The sequence below is a fragment of the Ranitomeya imitator genome, chromosome 5 (genome assembly GCF_032444005.1).
Source record: "Ranitomeya imitator isolate aRanImi1 chromosome 5, aRanImi1.pri, whole genome shotgun sequence".
In the NCBI taxonomy this organism is placed as follows: domain Eukaryota; kingdom Metazoa; phylum Chordata; class Amphibia; order Anura; family Dendrobatidae; genus Ranitomeya; species Ranitomeya imitator.
In genome coordinates, this window is record NC_091286.1 from 220,104,708 (window position 1) to 220,123,304 (window position 18,597).

The 18,597-nt window shown below is 49.5% G+C and overlaps 2 protein-coding genes across 2 annotated transcripts in view; both read left to right on the plus strand.

The window, feature by feature from the left end:
- The window catches only part of PEX3 (peroxisomal biogenesis factor 3), a 104,576-nt gene that overhangs the window by 63,439 nt on the left and 22,540 nt on the right, over positions 1-18,597 (plus strand). The gene's annotated exons all lie outside the window — the stretch shown is intronic.
- Positions 1,844-3,951, plus strand: LOC138680632 (uncharacterized). The gene is made up of 2 exons (XM_069767952.1): positions 1,844-2,885; positions 2,987-3,951. The coding sequence occupies exons 1-2, from the start codon at positions 2,533-2,535 to the stop codon at positions 3,867-3,869; spliced, it is 1,236 nt and encodes a 411-aa protein (XP_069624053.1). The 5' UTR covers positions 1,844-2,532; the 3' UTR covers positions 3,870-3,951.

Sequence of the window (18,597 nt, forward strand, 5' to 3'; positions counted from 1 at the left end):
TATGGTTTTTCAACCTTGTTCTTTTCTCCTACTGCTTTCTCACTAACTGAAGTGTATAATGCCAGTCGGTGGGGTGTACACTGCAGAGGAGGAGCTAACTTTTTTTATTTGCATAAGTGTCAGCCTCCTAGTGGCAGCAGCATACACCCTATGGTTCCTGTGTCCCCCAATGGAGGCTTCAATAAACAGATTTTACGGTAAGCAACCAAAAAATCCTGTTTTTATGTACCATTAATGGATTGAATCTGCATGGAAATCTCATATAGCTGAGCTTTAGTGGAGGCTGCCATAGTAACCAGTGGAAGCCAGTACACGCTATAATTTTGCTATCAGATTGACAGTGGAATTTAAATGACTGAAAGCTGCGGCTTTTAGGCACAGATGCTTGCTATTTAAAACAACCAGCATCTGCTGCGTGTGGAACGGTCTCAGCTCCTGAGCCTGCTCCACACACCCTGACTCACTCCATAATTGATATATCTGTCGTATCACGTTAAGGAATTATAGATCCAGCAGTTCCTATTTATAAGCTATCATGGAGAGAATAGCTTTATTTTCTTGAATCAATGACATATTACATGCTTATCCATTTTCCACCGCAGGTGAAATGTAGATGCTCCAGTAGCTTCAGAGACGTAGCTAGCAGTTCAGCACATTGGAGGTCAAGCGCATCTGAGTCCGCCCAAAAAAATCTTTACAACTACGGTGGCGCACTCTATTTACTTCAGTAGATGACCATGCCGTTACAAAAAATAAAATCACTCTATAAAGACCAACACTGATAATACCGCCATATAGTGATTTTATATTAGTACCTGTTCTGAAGAACATATTAAGAGATTATAGTACAGGTATATACAGGGACTTACAACTGGCGTTCTTTCTGATCAAATCGTTCACTTTTTTTTTTTCCATTTGGCTCAGACCACAACAGACAAATTTGACTTCTCACATTTCCAGCACTGTCCCAATTTATTTCCAACCTGCAGAAATTCCACCATCCTTGTGATACGCCAATGCTGAGCTGCTTTTGCTGTATGTGGCCCTGTTATTGGACTTGCATAGTAATAATGCCCAACAGCGTACCATTTTATAAATTAAAATGTCTCCTTTATGCCCACTAAATGGTAATATTGCCCTATAAAAAAAAATTGATGCATTTTATGAATCCCTTAGAAAGTATTAGTGCACACATTTTGCCCTGTAGAAATTAATAATACCTGTGTGCCTCTTTGATGGGTGTAATACTTTGTGTGCCCCTAATATGTAATTATGCCTCTTTAGTGCCCACCTAAACAAAAATCATGTCCCCTGAGTGTCCTTTTAGCAAACAATAATGCCTGGTAGTCATGTCCTCTGAGTGGATCCATGTATAGCTATAATGCCACCAGAGTTAACTTACAAAAAAAAGTAATAGTGCGCTAGAAAATAAAGAACTTTGTATATACCGTAATCCTGAATCCTGGTGAGGCCACTAACACTGTCAGGGTCCCAGCACAGGCGGCACAATGTGGTGATGTAATCACGCCATCTTCATCGGGATTTTGAAAATGAGTGCTCCAGCTGTTTTATAGGCTGCAGACGTAAAGTGCTTTACAGAATGGAGAGTGACTATCGCTCTCTGCTATACCTCAGGGTTTAATTGTTTTGGCATGCCATGCGTACTGGTGTAATTAATAATGGTGTTTGCTGTTGGTGGGCCCAGGATGATCTCAGCCCTTTAGATAGCTACGCTACTGAGTAGCTTTCCTTTAGTGGCAGCAGATCTGTGAATACCTGCTCATTGGTCTGGGATCTGTTGTATTAATCAATTCTGGCTGTAGCAGGTAGACAGACCCATGACTGTTATGCATGGGTCTGTCTGCACTCTCCCTAGCTTCGCAGCATACAGAAAGAAGGCGTTACTGGGTTAAGGAGCACACCAGATTGAGTGCTTCTTCACTTAAAGGGAACCTGTCACCAGAAAAACCCGCTATTAACCTGCAAATATGATTGCCGTGATTGGAATCAGTACACTGTGGGGGAAATAAAGTTCATTTTCTCCCCGGATTAACCCCATATCTGCAGTTTAATAGCATTTTTCTCTCATTGGGGGACACAGGAACCATGGGTGTATGCTGCTGCCACTAGGAGGCTGACACTATGCATAAAAAAGTTAGCTCCTCCTCTGCAGTGTACACCCCACCAACTGGCATTATGAAACTCAGTTTAGCTTAGGCTTCTTTCACACTTCAGTTGTGTGGCGTCAGTTAGGTCCGACATCGTGGCGGATCGACGGATCCGTCAAATTTTGTGGAAAAACGGTTCTAACGAATCCGTTTTTTTGACGGATCAGCTGCCCTGATCCGTTAAAAAAACGGATCCGTTAGAACCGTTGCGACCGTTTTTACATCCGTTGTAACCGTTTTTTGACGGATCCGTTTTTTAAAAGGGGAGGATTTCAATGTGATTGGCTACTGGAAACTACTGGAAAACTATATATAGCGTGTATTTACACCACATCTTTGAAAGGTTATAGAGAAAGTGGCAGAAATGGAAGGAGTCCTGGCGAACATTGCAAAGATCTATGCGGATTTTACTTTTGAGGCAAATCAGTTGGCAGTCAGCGTTCGAGAGAGGGAGGAACAAAGACTGCGCATCCTACGGCAGCGGCGGAAGAGAAGGCTGTGGATCCATCCCATCACAGCACAACGTATGACCCGTGGTGTTTATTCCACGCTTTACATGGAACTAAGAGAAAACCCTCAAAAGTTCTTCAATTATGTGAGGATGAGAGCTGAAAATTTCGAGTTTTTATTGGGCTATGTGGAAGACTGTATACGGAGACGAGACACCCAGATGCGATTCTCAATATCACCAGCAGAGCGTCTCATGGTGACTATTCGGTAAGTAATTTTTTTTTTAAATGATTCTCATTCATCAGACTTATAACTGTAATGTTTTTTGAATTTTTTTATTAATTATTGTCTTTTCGTTTTGTTAACAGATTCCTTGCAACTGGAGAGTCGTTCTCATCCCTCCATTTCCAATTTCGACTTGGGATATCCACCATCTCGGGGATCATCAGAGATACCTGCCGGGCATTGTGGGAGTGCCTACAAGTGGAATACATCCCAGAGCCATCACAGGAGAGGTGGCTGGAGATCGCCCAAAATTTTCATCAAATTTGCCAGTTTCCAAATTGTGTTGGAGCAGTTGATGGAAAGCACATACGGATCGTCAAACCTTCAGGCTCTGGATCACAGTTTTATAACTATAAGAAGTACTTCTCTATTGTGTTGATGGCCATAGCTGATGCACAATGCAAGTTCATCGCTGTTGATATCGGTGCGTATGGACACGCAAATGATTCACAAATCTTTAAAAATTCACCAATGGGGCGCCGTTTATATGGAGAGACATTTGATTTTCCGCCCCCTAGACCTCTCCCTGGAACCACTGGTCCACCATTACCATTTGTTTGTGTTGGAGATGATGCCTTCCAGCTTTCCCCACACTTGCTGAAACCCTTTGGAAGTAGTGGACTGACCCAGAGGAAAAAAATTTACAATTACCGCTTAACCAGAGCACGAAGAGTAGTGGAATGTGCTTTTGGCATCTTAACTGCCAAATGGAGAGTCCTGCTAACTGCAATTAAACTGCAGACTGAAACTGTCGATGATGTGGTCAAAGCGTGCGTTGTCCTGCACAATTTTGTTTTATCAAAAGAACAAGTTTCCCTGGAGGATAATGTTTCAGAAAGCACCTTACGGGATTACCAAAACCCCACTTTTCGCAGTCCAGTAGCAGTCTCCAGAATGCGGGACAGTTTTGCAGACTACTTCATGTCTCCTGCAGGATCAGTTGACTGGCAGTATGAAATGGTGTAAAAAATTTTTTCTTTTTACACTTGTAAAAATACCATTTTTTCTTTGCTTACAAAATCTTTGTACTTTAATGCAGCATTGTATGTTTTGCAACGGTACCCTTTAAACACTGTTATTGTTACTATTGCCATAACCTTGGTGACTTAAAAACTTTACAAAAAAAAAAAAAAAAAAGACAATAAAATTGCTTTTAAACCAAAAAACTGTTTTTTTTATTGACTTTTACTGATTCTCATAGTTTGGGGTGGAGATAGTAGCGGAGGGGCTGACAGGGCGGACCACGTCGAGAGTGGGGGACAGGACATCACGGGGAGGAACAGAAGTGGAATGGGTGGTGAAAACATGAGGTTGTGTAGAGAGTTGAGGTGCAGATGTGGTGTGTGGGAGGTATGAAGGTGTTGGTGGGATTGGGAACGGAGAAGTTAAAGGGGATGAATGGAAGGGGGACGGTAAAAACTGGGAAAGACTAAGGGGGGAAGGAACAAATGACGAAGGAGTAGAATGGACGGGAGGAGGACGGACAGGAGGAGGACGGACGGGAGGATAGACGGTGGATTGAGAGGGGAAAGGTGTTGACACATAAAGGGTAGGTGGAGGGGCATGGGACATCGCCTGCGCTAGAGCAGTGTGGCAGCCTTGCATCACATGCATCTGCAGGTCAGGAGTTAGATTTTCCATGTGCCTGAGGACCGACTGAAAAAAACAGTGCCTTGGTGACTGGTTTGCATCTGATTGCATCCTATCAAGACGACTGCTGAGTTCAAGTATGCTTTTGTTAAGCATATTGTACCCAGCAGACGTTTGCTCACTCAAAAGCTTGATGGCACTGTGAAAGGATGCATTCAGCTGCAAAAAGTCAGGCGCATAGCTCCTTTCCTGACCTCTCTGGCGCTGCCGTCCTGACCACAAAGTTGGTCTAGATGTTGCGGCAGTGGCAGAGGGGTGGGGTAAAGGGAACTCTAACTCATCACCTGCAGCTTCAAGTGACGAAGTCCGCCCTGCTGCTCCAGCGCTGGTGGATGAGGCTGAGGGATCAAACGAAAGGGAAGGTGCAGAAACAGAGGGGTCAACGTGGTCCCCGGTGGCGGACTCTTGAGGGATCGCTCCAGAGGGGTGCAACTCTGATGCAGGCTCCCGAGTGCTGCAGAAAGTGCTGTTAAAGAAGAAAAAAAAAAAATTAGTATCTGGATATTACAATTGCCCTTGCTGCAAAAAAAAATTGAAGGTTACACATTTTTACAGTTTGACTGAAAATATGTGGTGTTTAATATTTACCTTCTGCTCAGCAGCGTCGACCGGAGGAACGACAGGGCTCTGGCATGTTTGTATCTGCTCCTGCGTCCTCTAGATCCACTCGGGGCCTGCATCTCCTTATTAAACTCCCTCTTGAAGCGATCCCTGAGTGACCGCCACCGCACGATAATCCTGTTACCTGGAAAGAGAAAGTAAAAATTGGTTACTATACACCACATTAAATCATGCTAACATAAGGTTATGAAGTGTGAATACTTACGCGCTAGATCCTGGGCCCCAGCATCGAGTTCCTCCCAGTTATCCATAACAGCACTGCACACTTCCTCCCATAGCCGTCGGGTGATTAACTGGTCAGCATGGCGGCGGTCCGACAAGTTCCACAGCGGCTCCCGACTTTGTACTGCTTCGATGAGGGTGTTCACATCGATGCCCTCCTCTTCATCATCTTGTTCGGGAGCACGCTGTGAAGCCTAACAAAAAGATAAGAATAAAAAGGGAAAGATTACAACACATGAATTTTACATTTTACTAAACACCAAACAAAAAAGGAACTTACTCTTCGGCGACCGCCGCGATTATCATTCCGACGACTATGGGAGGTGCTTTGAGGAACTCTACGTCGAGCCCCGGATTGTGAAGACTAATTTAAAAAAAAATAAATAAATAATGTTCTTTGATCGAGGCATATGTATTGTGTGCAGTGCTGAATGTTTGTGTTGGGTGTAGTGCATTGTATGTGAGGATCGGTCTGTTCAAAACTTACACTATGCGCTCCCGCTCCTTGTATTTCTCCACCCTGTCCGTCTCCTTCTGTTAGCCCCTCTGCTTCATATTCCTGTGAATACAGAATAAACACATAAAGGCTTAAAATACAATTGCCATTGTTGCACCAAAATAAAAAATTTATGAAGAAAAAAAATTAACACCTCAGTTTGCTGATGATGTGCTGGGGGGCTCTCAGAAGAAGACATTATGATCTTGCGTATAGCTTGGGTCCTCTTGGTCCCTAGAATCTGCAAGCATAAAGGGAGTTCTAAGCTACTATACAAAAGGATAGATAGATAGATGCAGCTTTCAGGACTTTACACTTACATCTGTTTCCAAAACTTGGGGCTTGCGTATAGCTTGGGTCGGTCGGTCCCTTGCTTGGGTCCTCTTGGTCCCTAGAATCTGCAAGTATAAAGAGAGTTCTAATCTACTATACAAAAGGATAGATGCAGCTGTAGGGACTTTACACTTACAACTTTTTTAAAAAATTGGGGAGCCTGCTTGTGTACGTTTTGGGTCAGTACCTACTACAGTACCTACAGTGCCAACTTATTTTTGATTTCCCCCATCACAAAAGAAAAAAAAAATTCTTAACCGTCAAACTTGATATGCTTGATGCACAAGCTGCCAAACCATCTACCTCCTGTTTCCCCACAAAAAAAAACCCCCAAAAATCCCTTTAAAACAACACCAAAACTACTTAGAACTTGATATGCGCAATGCGCATGCTGGTAAACCCCACCTAAACAAAGTTTAACCTTATAAAAAATGTTACTCATTCGAAATTAAAATACCAATCCCCAAAATTGTTAATTATGATTACCCTACAGTTTGTATTTTCTAAAACCAGATAACATATTCTATAGCAAAGATTTGCATTACACATTTGTATATATAACCTTTACTGTATGTTTACCCAATATTACATTTATCTTGAAATGAGACTACTGACAGATTTGTGAAATTTTTATTACTATATTTTTTAAAATTTTCTTTTTTTTAGGGTACAGTAGGAGCTACACTGCTCTTTATTTGAAATACAAGTACATTATGGAAAACAACAAAGATGCAGAACACATCACACATCATTTATACACACACACACAAAACACATTTTACACCACAGCTATTCAAAATACCAGCATAGTATGAAAAACATATAAACAGGGCAGGCAGGCGCACGCACACACAGCCACCTTCTGTCTGTCCCTCGGCGCTCTGCTTCTCTGCCCTGTGTAAGCACAGCGGCCGGAAAGCAGAGTGGTGACGTCACCACTGTACTCTGCTTTACGGCTGGATGGCGCTCACAATGCAGAGAAGCACAGCACGGGGACAGACAGCGGAATTTACCTTTATTTTTTTACTTTTACACTGGTAACCAGGGTAAACATCGGGTTACTAAGCGCGGCTCTGCAGTTAGTAACCCGATGTTTACCCTGGTTACCGGCATTGTTGGTCGCTGGAGAGCTGTCTGTGTGACAGCTCTCCAGCAACCAAACAGCGACGCTGCAGTGATCCGGATCGTTGTCGGTATCGCTGCAGCGTGTGACGGTACCTTTAGTAAATACATCAAAAATCAACATTAACCAATATGGCATTGACAAATGCACATGCAACCAACAAGATGCAAACAAACATACCTGCTAGCAGAGTCATAACGCAAGCATAACACATGAAAAGGCATAATATTGACGAAGGCATAATAAGGTGCAGGCACGTAAAAACACATACATACAAAAGCACACAGCAGTACAAAAATACACACACACACACACACACGGCCATCAGTCCTCCAGCTGGAGCTTGATATATTCACAGTGGCAGGCCTCGGGGTGGATCTGGACTGTAGCAGTGCACTGGCTGTTGCAGGACAACGGCAGGCCTCAGGTTGGATTCAGGTTTTAAAAGCTCTTGCTGTACTCAGTACGTCATACACAAATGCGCACACACACACACACACACACATGCACGCTGGATGGCAGTACTCACATGGCTGTCTCAGGCAGGGTCTGGCTGGCACGGCCTCTCTGGCTGGCTGGCAGGGCCTCTCTGGCTGGCTGGCAGGGCCTGGCTGGCAAGGTTTTGCTTGCAGGGTCTGGCAGTGTGTCTCTGGCTGGCAGGGCCTCTCTGGCTGGCAGGGCCTCTCTGGCTAGCTGGCAGGGCCTCTCTGGCTGGCAGGGCCTCTCTGGCTAGCTGGCAGGGCCTCTCTGGCTGGCTGGCAAGGTCTTGCTGGCTGGGTCTCTCTTGCATTGAAGGGTCTCTCTTGCTGGCTGGTACATTGGGAATGACCTGTCCTCTTTATATAGTTTTTGGGTTGTCTGGGCAAAGTATCCACTTTTTGGAGCATGCTCAATCAAAAAAAGCGGATTGAGGCGACGGATCCGCCAAAAAACGGATCGCGACGGATCCGTCGCCCATAGGCACCCATTCTAAAAAAAGGCGGAAACGACGGATCCGCCGCGGTCCGCCTTTTCGGCGGCGCCAAAAAACGTTACAAAGTCCGTCAATGTCTAGACAACGTCCGCCAAATATTGACGGATCCGTCGCATGGCGGATGGAACGGACGACCATCCGCCACAATCCGTCTCTAATGCAAGTCAATGGGAAAATAGCGGATCCGCCCAAAAAAAAATGGCGGATCCGCCATTTCACGAAAATGGCGGTTTTTGACTGACGCCGAAAAACTGAAGTGTGAAAGAGGCCTTAGTGTCAGTAGGAGGTGGACACGGGTCTTTTATTAGACCCTTATCTACCTCAAATGTGCGTCGTTCCCTTTCAGGTTTCCGGAGGGATACAGTGTGAATAGTCACAACTGTAATCCCACAATGCAGACTATGAGTACGGCGTGTACTGCCACTCTGTATCCTCATAGATTCCACAGCAGGACCAAGACCCCTAACACCGAAGAGTGTTGAGGAGATTCAGACCGGTCCTTGCTCCGTCTCCCACCCACTCGCCCTCAGAGCCTGTCGGTTGGTGGAGACGAGGACGTCCATCAGCGTCTGGACGTCTAATCTTATTCCCTGGAATGAGGTACCTCTCTTTCTCTTCCAGGACACTACCTTCATGAGTGATCCACGCGACGTGGGATGAATGAGGTGAGTATTCATTAGCCCCCTCCTCAGATAGGGACTGTTCTGGGTGGGGGGCGCAGGGCTAGTTCAGGGTTACCTGGAGGCTCTCTCCTCCAGGTGCTTCATCATACCCGGCGTTTTTCCGTTTACGCCGCGTCTTGTGCCACATCCGCCCTACAGCTCTCCCAGGGGGTCGCAGCTGCATCTGGGGAAGGTCTTTTGTAGGCGGCCCCGCTTTTTTCCCCTCGGGGGCCGGCAGCCACTCTGTCTTCCACCTCACCAGGGGTCACCGGTTACTCATTTAGGCCCCAGCTTCTGTTTGGGCCTAGTTCACCGCCGCGACTCCGCCCCCTTCCCCTCTCCTTCGGGTGGGCTTTTCTCCCGCCCGTCTTTCACATCCTTTTCCTGTTTCTCTGGCGAGCTCTTCCCACCGGCACCATCTTTGTCCTCCCGGACCACGCGTCTAGCCCCGCCCACTCCTCCCGACATAGTTACGAGCTCACCTGCTGCGCTTCTTGGTCCCCTGGGGATCTGATGACCGGCTCTGCCCACTCCTCTGCAAGACCCCAGCGCAAGACTCCGGAGTCAGCGATTTCGGTTCCCTACTGTACGGTTTGCTACGCCCCCTCTTCTGGCCTTGGAGTGCGGGCTTTTTTTTACCCCACACCCACAGTGTGACCCTGCATCTCCTGGCGGTCGCCATTTTCGGCGTGGGATTCGGCGCTGATTCCTCTGCAGGGCCTGCTCTATCTTCGCAGCCTACAACCGGAAAGCTACAGGACGTCTGCTGTGAGTACCTCTGCACTGCAGACTGACACTCTCCTCTGCCATCCTGTCCCCCTAACCTTCTGGCATTTTTTCTCAGAGGCCCGTTCGTCATGTCTAATTCTGAGGGAGGTCGCTCTCGTCCTCCTACTTCTTCCTCTACTTCCTTTGCCTTAGTCAAACACTTCGTTTGTTCGTCTTGTGACTGCAAGCTTCCCTCAGGTAAGTCCTCTCCCCTCTGTCAGACCTGCAGCAACCCCATTATGCCCACCGCCCAGGATCCCCCTGCTGCTCCGCTTGAGAGTGAGGCCTCCACCCCAGGTTGGGATTCTGCTCTGTCTGTCGGTAGCGGGTCTAACACGGATGTCCCAGACCCTTGTGTCTGTGCTTGATAGGTTGCCCCTACAGACTCCCGCAGTAGCCAGCGGGTCGCAGGATCCTCCGTCTGAGCCTCCCATTATAGGCCACAAAAGATCCAGACAGGAATGCCGGTCTAAGCCCTCTTCCCGTTCCATCTCGCCCCACGGTCCATCTCTGCGAGCGGCTTCTCCCCGATCCTCCTCACCTGAGTCAGGCAAAGCTTTCTCTGATGCGCCTTCAGAGGATAATTTGGAGCTGGATTCGAACCAAATCGCTAGCATGAGGGATATGGTTCAGAGTCTCAGTGGCGCAATCAATCAGACCTGTGGCATCAAAGATTCCTCTACGGAACCCACAGATCAGGCGGTTTCGTTTAGACGGTCTAAAACACCTTCCAAGGTTTTCGCTCCTCATCCTGAGTTCAATCAGCTTCTGACCAGAGAAAGGGAGAATCCGACCAGACGCTTTCAAAGAGGAAAGCGCCTTGACATCTTATATCCTTTTTCCCTGGATCTCATCGCCAACTGGACTTCTCCCTCTGTGGATCTGCCAGTTTCTAGACTTTCCACCAACACAGTCCTCCCACTGTCTGGCGGAGCGTCTCTGAAGGATTCCAACGATAGAATCATAGAGTCCTTTGCAAAGTCGGCCTTCAAAGCGGCCGCATCTGCCCTATGCCTGGCTTTTGCTTCCACCTGGGTTTCGAAGTCTATATCCGAATGGGCCAAACAACTGTCGGGGCATTCTGGCCTGAGCTCCACCAGAACAGCTGGCTGAACTTGCCACCCAGATTTCTCATGCTGGGGAATACTTGGTCTCTGCTTCCCTGGATGCCACGTCTTGTGCCGCTCAGGCGTCTAGTAATGTTGTTGCCATCCGTCGTACCGTTTGGCTCAAGGCCTGGCAGGCGGATTTGTCATCAAAAAAGTACCTTACCAGTCTGCCTTTTCAGGGATCTCGTGTCTTCGGTTCCAAGCTGGACCAAATTAAGAACGCTCCCGGGGGCACAAGCTCCCTTCTTCCCCAGTCCAAACCTCGCCGGCCTCCTCCTAGGCGGCAATTTCGGCCTTTTTCGTCACTTTGCGGCGTCAAACTCCTTTTCCCAGCAGCAGCAGAGGCCACAGGCACGTCAAGAGAAGAAGACGGTATCCGTTAGACCCACTCCTTCCTGGCGTTCCTGCTACTCTCAAGGTAGATCTTCCAGGTCTAGGAATGGAAGATCCACCTCGGCATGACTCACTGCAAGACCCCAGCGCACCTCCCAAGCTGGGCGGCCGTCTCCTCTTCTTCAGGGACGTCTGGATCAGCTCAGAGGAGGACACATGGGTCAGGGAAGTGGTATCCTCAGGATACAAAATAGAGTTCATTTCAGGGCCCCCGGGATCGTTTCTTCGAATCCCGCCCTTCAAGAGACCCCACTCTAGTTCCGGGTTTCTTTGCAGCCATCGCTTCCCTCCTCAAATCCGGGGTAATTGTTCCCTTTCCAGAAAAAGAACGGTTCACAGGGTTCTATTCGAATCTTTTTATGGTACCGAAAAAAGACTGCAAAATTCATCCCATTCTGGATCTCAAATTGCTGAACAAGAGGGTTCGTCTGAGAAACTTCAGGATGGAATCCCTTCATTCAGTAATTGCTGCCATGGAGGCTCAGGAATTCCTGTGCTCCATAGACATCCAGAACGCCTACCTCCATGCCCCGATCTCCCCGGGACATCACAGATTCCTGCGTTTTGCAGTACATCAGGAGCATTTTCAGTTCGTCTCCCTGCCGTTCGATCTCGCAACCGCCCCCAGGGTTTTCACGAAGATCATGGCAGTGCTGATAGCCATGTTGAGGGTCAGAGGCCTGGTTCTGTTTCCGTACCTCGACGACATCCTCATCAAGGCTCCGTCCTTTTCTCAGGCTCACGAAAGTCTGTACATCATCCTCGACACCCTAGCCCGTTTTGGGTGGCTTGTCAACCGGAAGAAGTCCTGCCTTATTCCTTCTCAGCGCTTCGTTTTTCTGGGCATGCTCTTCGACACTCGTCAGACCAGAGTCTTCCTTCCCGAAGACAAGAGATCCATCCTTCGTCGGGAAGTTCGCTTGCTCCAGGGCCCTCGACTTCCCCCCTTCCGATCGGCCATGAAGGTTCTTGGAAGGATGGTTGCCACATTGGAAGCGATTCCCTTCGCCCAATTTCACTCAAGACTCCTTCAGCAGGCCATTCTCTCACAGTGGGACAGGTCTGTCCTTTCTCTGGACCGCCCGATTCTGCTTTCGCCCAGAGTCAAACGGTCCCTCTACTGGTGGCTGACGTCACCTCTCATCTCCCAGGGCAGGTCCTTCCTTCCAGTTCACTGGTAGGTGGTGATGACGGACGCCAGCCTTCTCTGCTACTTTGTTTCGCCACCTGACTGTTCAAGGTCGGCGCAGGAGTCAGCTCTTCCGATCAATGTCCTCGAGATTCGGACCATCTTTCTGTCCCTTCGTTACTGGGAAAGGATTCTCAGGGGTCTGCCAATTCGAATCCAGACAGACAATGCCACCGCAGTGGCATATGTCAACCACCAGCCGAAGTATCCAAGATCCTCCTTTGGGCAGAGGCAACGGTTTCGGTGATATCCGCGGTGCATATCCCCGGCGTGGACAATTGGGCTGCCGACTTCCTCAGCTGCGAGGGCCTCGCGGCAGGGGAATGGTCCTTGCATCAGGAAGGAGGTCTTCCATCAGATTTGTCTTCGATGGGGGACTCTGGATGTGGACCTCACGGCGTCCCGAATGAACAGGAAGGTCCCTCGGTTCGTCTCCAGGTCCCGCTATCCACTCGCAGTGGGCGTCGACGCTCTGGCCATTCCTTGGTCGCAGTTCGTGCTCCCCTATCTGTTTCCACCCCTGCCCTTGTTTCCCAAGCTGTTGAAAAAGATCAAGGTGGAAAGGGTGCCGGTCTTTCTGATCGCTCCTGATTGGCCCAGGAGATCTTGGTTTGCGGAGATCGTCAACCTTCTTGCGGACGCCCCCTGTCGGCTTCCAGACAACCCGATCTGCTGTCCCAGGGTCCAATCTGCCACCCGAATTCTCGGTCGCTCAGTTTGACGGGCGTGGCTGTTGAGACCGCAGTTCTAAGAGCGTCCGGCCTTTCGGATCGGGTGATTCATATTATGATCCAGGCTAGGAAGCCTTCGTATTCTATGATCTACTATCGTACCTGGAAGGCTTACTTCCGTTGGTGCGAGTCCAACCACGTTTCACCTACGTCCTTTTCCCTTCCTTCCATTTCGGCCTTCAGGCAGGACTGGATTCGGGCCTCACTCTTCGTTCCCTAAAGGGCCAGGTTTCTGCGCTCTCCATCCTTTCAGAAGACGCTGTCTTCTCGGCCACAGGTAAAGACCTTCCTTCAGGGAGCAGCCCATACTGTCCCCCCGTACAGGGCTCCTGTGGATTCATGGGATTTGAATCTTGTGCTGGAGGTTCTGAAGGGTTCCCCCTTTGAGCCTCTCAGGGAGGTTTCCCTGTCAGTTCTATCCTGGAAGGTGGCCTTTCTTGTGGCCATCACTTCTATACGGTGCGTTTCCGAGTTGGCGGCCCTTTCTTGTCGACCTCCTTTCCTGGTTATCCATCAGGACAAGGTGGTCTTGAGGCCTCCGCCTTCTTTCCTTCCTAAGGTGGTTTCCACCTTCCACCTCAACGAGGACATCGTCCTACCCTCCTTTTGTCCAGCTCCGACTCTGGAGCGATCGTTGAACAAGCTGGACCTCGTCAGGGCGGTGAGGATCTACCTGGCTAGAACGTCCTCTTTCCGGAAGACGGACTCTCTTTTCGTCATTCCTGATGGCACGCACAGAGGCCTGCCGGCTTCCAAGGCGACTGTTGCTCGCTGGATCAGAACGGCAATTTTGGAGGCTTACCGGGTCAGGAACAGAGTGCCCCCTCGTGGGATTAAGGCTCACTCTACCCGGGCAGTCGGCGCCTCCTGGGCGGTGCACCACAGGGTTTTTGCCCTACAGCTTTGCAAGGCGGCAACCTGGTCTTCCATCCACACGTTCACCAAATTTTACAAGGTCCATACCTACACTTTGGCGGACGCCAGCCTAGGCTGAAGCCTAGGCAGAAGGATCTTGCAGGCGGCAGTGGTGAGTCCTCTGACCTGATGGAAGTCTGTTTTCCCACCCTAGGGACTGCTTTGGGACGTCCCATGGTTCCTGTGTCCCCCAATGAGAAGCGATAAAGAAAACAGGATTTTTGGTTGCTTACCGTAAAATCTGTTTCTCGGAGCCTTCATTTGGGGGACACGACACCCTCCCATATTATTCAGTTTCTGTTCTGTGTTCTATGACTGTTCTCATGTTTACAGTTCTCATGTTTGTGGTTATGTTATTTCAACCTTATTGTTTTTTCTTCTCCTACTGCTTTCTCACTAACTGAGGTTCATAATGCCTGTTGGTGGGGTGTACACTGCAGAGGAGGAGCTAACTTTTTTATGCAAAGTGTCAGCCTCCTAGTGGCAGCAGCATACACCCATGGTTCCTGTGTCCACCAATGAAGGCTCCGAGAAACAGATTTTACAAACAAAAATCCTGTTTTTCTGGTGACCGATTCTTTTTAAAAGTATTAAGGGGTTATCTGGGACTATATCATTTTTTTTTCTATGGGCCTAAGAGCTAACAGGTTAGTAATGCTAACTGCTTGCCTGTTCTTTCCGCTTCCAATCTCTGCCAGCTTAGCATCATCATGTCGTCAGAGCAGCTGCTTTTTTCCCGATCTCCTCTGTTGCTGGGGCATGACTGGCTGTTACAGTACCCCCCAGCACCAAGAATGTTATGCAGTATATGTATGTATAATAGTTTCCATGTGAAATGCATCAGTCCACAGGCTGCGCCCCTGGACAAGATATTCTCTTTCTGACCTCCCCCCACCTTTGTAATTCCCACAGTAAATAGCGGCAGGCTCCGGCCCCCTGCGGCTATTGTAATGTATGTCTGGCCAGCTGTTTTCCTATTGGCCTGTCCTGTGTATCTGTGTTATATATTCTGTGTGCTGAAAATAAAGTGTGTTCTTTTAGACTGGAAATACGTGGGGTAGCAGTCAGCTTTTATATGCTCTCACGTAACCAAGGAATTCCAGCCAGCATCCTTCATTCAGAATCCAGCAAAAGCAGCGTGGACCTCCTGAAACACGGGGTGGTACTGAAAGAGGTACCCCAGCTTGTTAGACCCCGTTACACTGGTGGCAGACAGCGGGATCTGATACCCCTTCTACAGGAGGAAAGGAATGAATGGAAGACAACTACCAGAAGTTAAAGAGGACTACATTAAAAGATCTGGTGGAAGCCCGAGGGTTAATCGCCAGCAACAAAACAAAAGCGGATTTGATAGCAGCCATCATGGAACACGACAGTGCAGCGCCCCCCAATGTGAACGTGGAGGAGACTGAATTCCAGAGGGAGGTAAAGAACAGACTGGCGTTCTATGGCCCAAACCCTGCAGTAGAGATCATACGAGAGGTGATGGCTGATGTGCGTACTGATCTGAAGGAAAAGATGGCCGAGCGGACCAGGATAGAGCTGGCAAAGATGGAGATGGCAGAATGGACCAAAGTGGAACTGGCCAAGATGGAGATGGCAGAGCGGAGAGAGGAGAGTCAGCGAGCAGGGGGAGCTCTGGCTTCCGCCCGGGTACCTTCAACAGTAAGCCACAAAAAGATCCAGTATAATGCCTTCCGACAGTTGGGGGAGGCAGAGGAAGACATTGATGGCTTTCTGCAGGACTTTGAGCGGCAGTGTGCCCTTCATCAAGTGAAGCCGGAGGAACGGGTTCAGATTCTGGCCAGCAAGCGGACAGGCCGGGCAGCGGACGCCTATCGCACGGTACCTGATGAGGACTGTATGGACTAAGAGCGGATCGAAGAAGTGATCTTGGCCCGGTATGCGCTGACACCGGAGGCATACCGCCAAAAGTTCCGCGGACTTATAAAACGAGTAACCGATACCCACGCTGAATGGGCCTGTAAATTACGGCGGTCACTGCTACAGTGGGTACAAGGGAGCCAAGCAACCACTAAGGAGGACATCCTCCAGCTCTTCTTGTTAGAACGATTCTTTAATGGACTACACCCCGAGACACAGGAATGGCTTCGGGACAGGCGGCCAATGACTCTTGAGGAAGCCGCTCGTCTGGCCGATGAACATCATGACGCCAGGAGGCCTCAGTTGTCAGGATCAAAGATGGTCACTAGGGGTCCGCCCATGGACCTGGAGGGCCCCAAACCACCGAAGATTGTAGGGGGACCAGCTAGAAACCCGGCCTACCACAGTTCCCCTGGGGCGCGATGCCACACCTGCCGTCAACTGGGCCACCTGCAAAGACAATGTCCCAACCGGACTCCGCATACCCAGTGGCCAAAGGCGGGAACAGCTACCTTCCGCCGGGCTGCTGTACACTGCTACCAAGGCGAAGCTGACCCGGCATTGGGGGCTACAACTAACCAAGGGGTGGAAGACATGGAGGAAGTGCTGCATGAAGTAGACCCCGTGCAGGCAGCCCGGGCAGATAATCGACAACAGCATCGACAGGTCGTGTGGGTTAATGGGAAACGTATGCAGGGACTAAGAGATTCCGGAGCAACTTTGACCCTTGTGAAGCCTCATCTCGTCCGGGACCAAGAGAAGACGGACCGGACAGTGGCAGTCTGTGTAGCAGGGGGAGCCATACATCGACTGCCCACTGCCAGGATTCACCTGAACTGGGGAGTTGGGGATGGCCTTGTTGAGGTCGGCTTGATGGAGCATTTGCCTGCAGAGGCGGAATCACACTCAGAGGAGGCCCCGTTAAGACATCCCAGCCCTACACGTATTCCCATAGCCAGACACATTTCTTGGGCCACCCCAGATGAATTTAAGAGGGAGTTACTTGAGGATCCTTCATTGGAGGGATATCGTGGGAAGGCACAGGAGGGGAGAGGGGTACTGGAAGGGGAACAGTTTATATGGAAGCAGGGACTCCTCTACCGGATCACAGAGCAGCACCACACAGGGACGAGCCCCACTATAAAATGACAGCTGGTAGTTCCCAAGAAGTATAGGCAGGAGTTACTGCGAATCTCTCATTACATAACCTTGGCCGGGCACTTCGGCGTCAGGCGCACCAGGCATCGTCTGACACAAAACTTCTTTTGGCCGGGGGTAACCTATGATGTTCGTCAATACTGCCAGACCTGTGACAGTTGCCAGCGCATTGGCAAGAGGGGAGATCGATGCAAGGCCAAATTACGCCCCCTCCCCATTGTGGAGGAACCATTTAGCCGAGTAGCGGTCGATCTGATAGGGCCGTTAGCCAAGCCCAGTCCGTCAGGGAAAAGGTATATATTGACAGTGGTAGATTATGCCACACGGTATCCAGAGGCGGTTGCGTTACCTAACATACTGGCAGAGACGGTTGCGGCTGCCTTGCTCCAGGTTTTCTCACGGGTTGGATTTCCCCGGGAGATTATCTCAGACCAGGGTACCCAGTTTACAGCAGAGGTGACCAACCAACTGTGGAAGCTGTGCGGCGTAAAGTCCATTAGAAGCGCCCCGTACCACCCGCAAACCAATGGGTTGTGTGAACGCTTTAACGGGACGTTAAAACAACTCATTGGGACTTTTACCAGGACCTACAGGGACTGGGAGAAATTCTTGCCTCACCTCCTGTTTGCCTATCGAGAGGTGCCCCAAGAATCCATGGGGTTCTCCCCATTCGAACTGGTATACGGGAGACGGGTAAGGGGACCTTTAGACTTAGTGCTAGAACACTGGGAAGGGGAGGGCACCATAGAAGGGGTACCTATTGTACCCTATGTGCTGGAATTCCGGGACCGCCTACAGGAGCTGACCCAGGCTGTACGTGGGAACATGCAGGTGGCCCAGCGGCGCCAGCGCGTATGGTACGATCAGAGGGCCAGAGAGCGTACCTTGGAAATAGGGCAGAAGGTCCTGGTGTTAGAGCCCACTAGGCAGAACAAGTTCCAAGCTGCATGGCAGGGGCCCTACCAGGTAGTGGGGAAAATAGCCGACACCACCTATAATGTCGCCGATTGTGACGACCCCAGGGTTATCCGCATGTTCCACATGAATATGCTGAAACCCTATCGGGAGCGCCCTGAAGAGGTAGTGGCCATCTGTGCACCTGAAGCAGAGGATTTAGCCGGACTTCCCTTGCCTGATGTATTAGGGGAGAGGACTCAGTCTAAAACATGGGACCAGGTACACTGGGGTGAAGACTTAGGTCCCCGGGAGAGACAGCAGGCGGAGGAGTTGTTGAGGCAGCGACAGAGGATGTTTTCGGGGAAACCCGGGTACACTCACCTGGCACAACACAAGGTTGAGACCCAGGATCAGACCCCCCTGCGATAACCCCCCTTCCGCGTCCCTGAGTCTGTACGAGAAGGGATGCGACAAGAGATGTTGCGTTTAGGGGTCATTGAAGAGTCAGATAGTCCCTGGGCATCCCCCGTAGTGTTAGTGCCCAAGAACGATGGGACTACACGGTTTTGT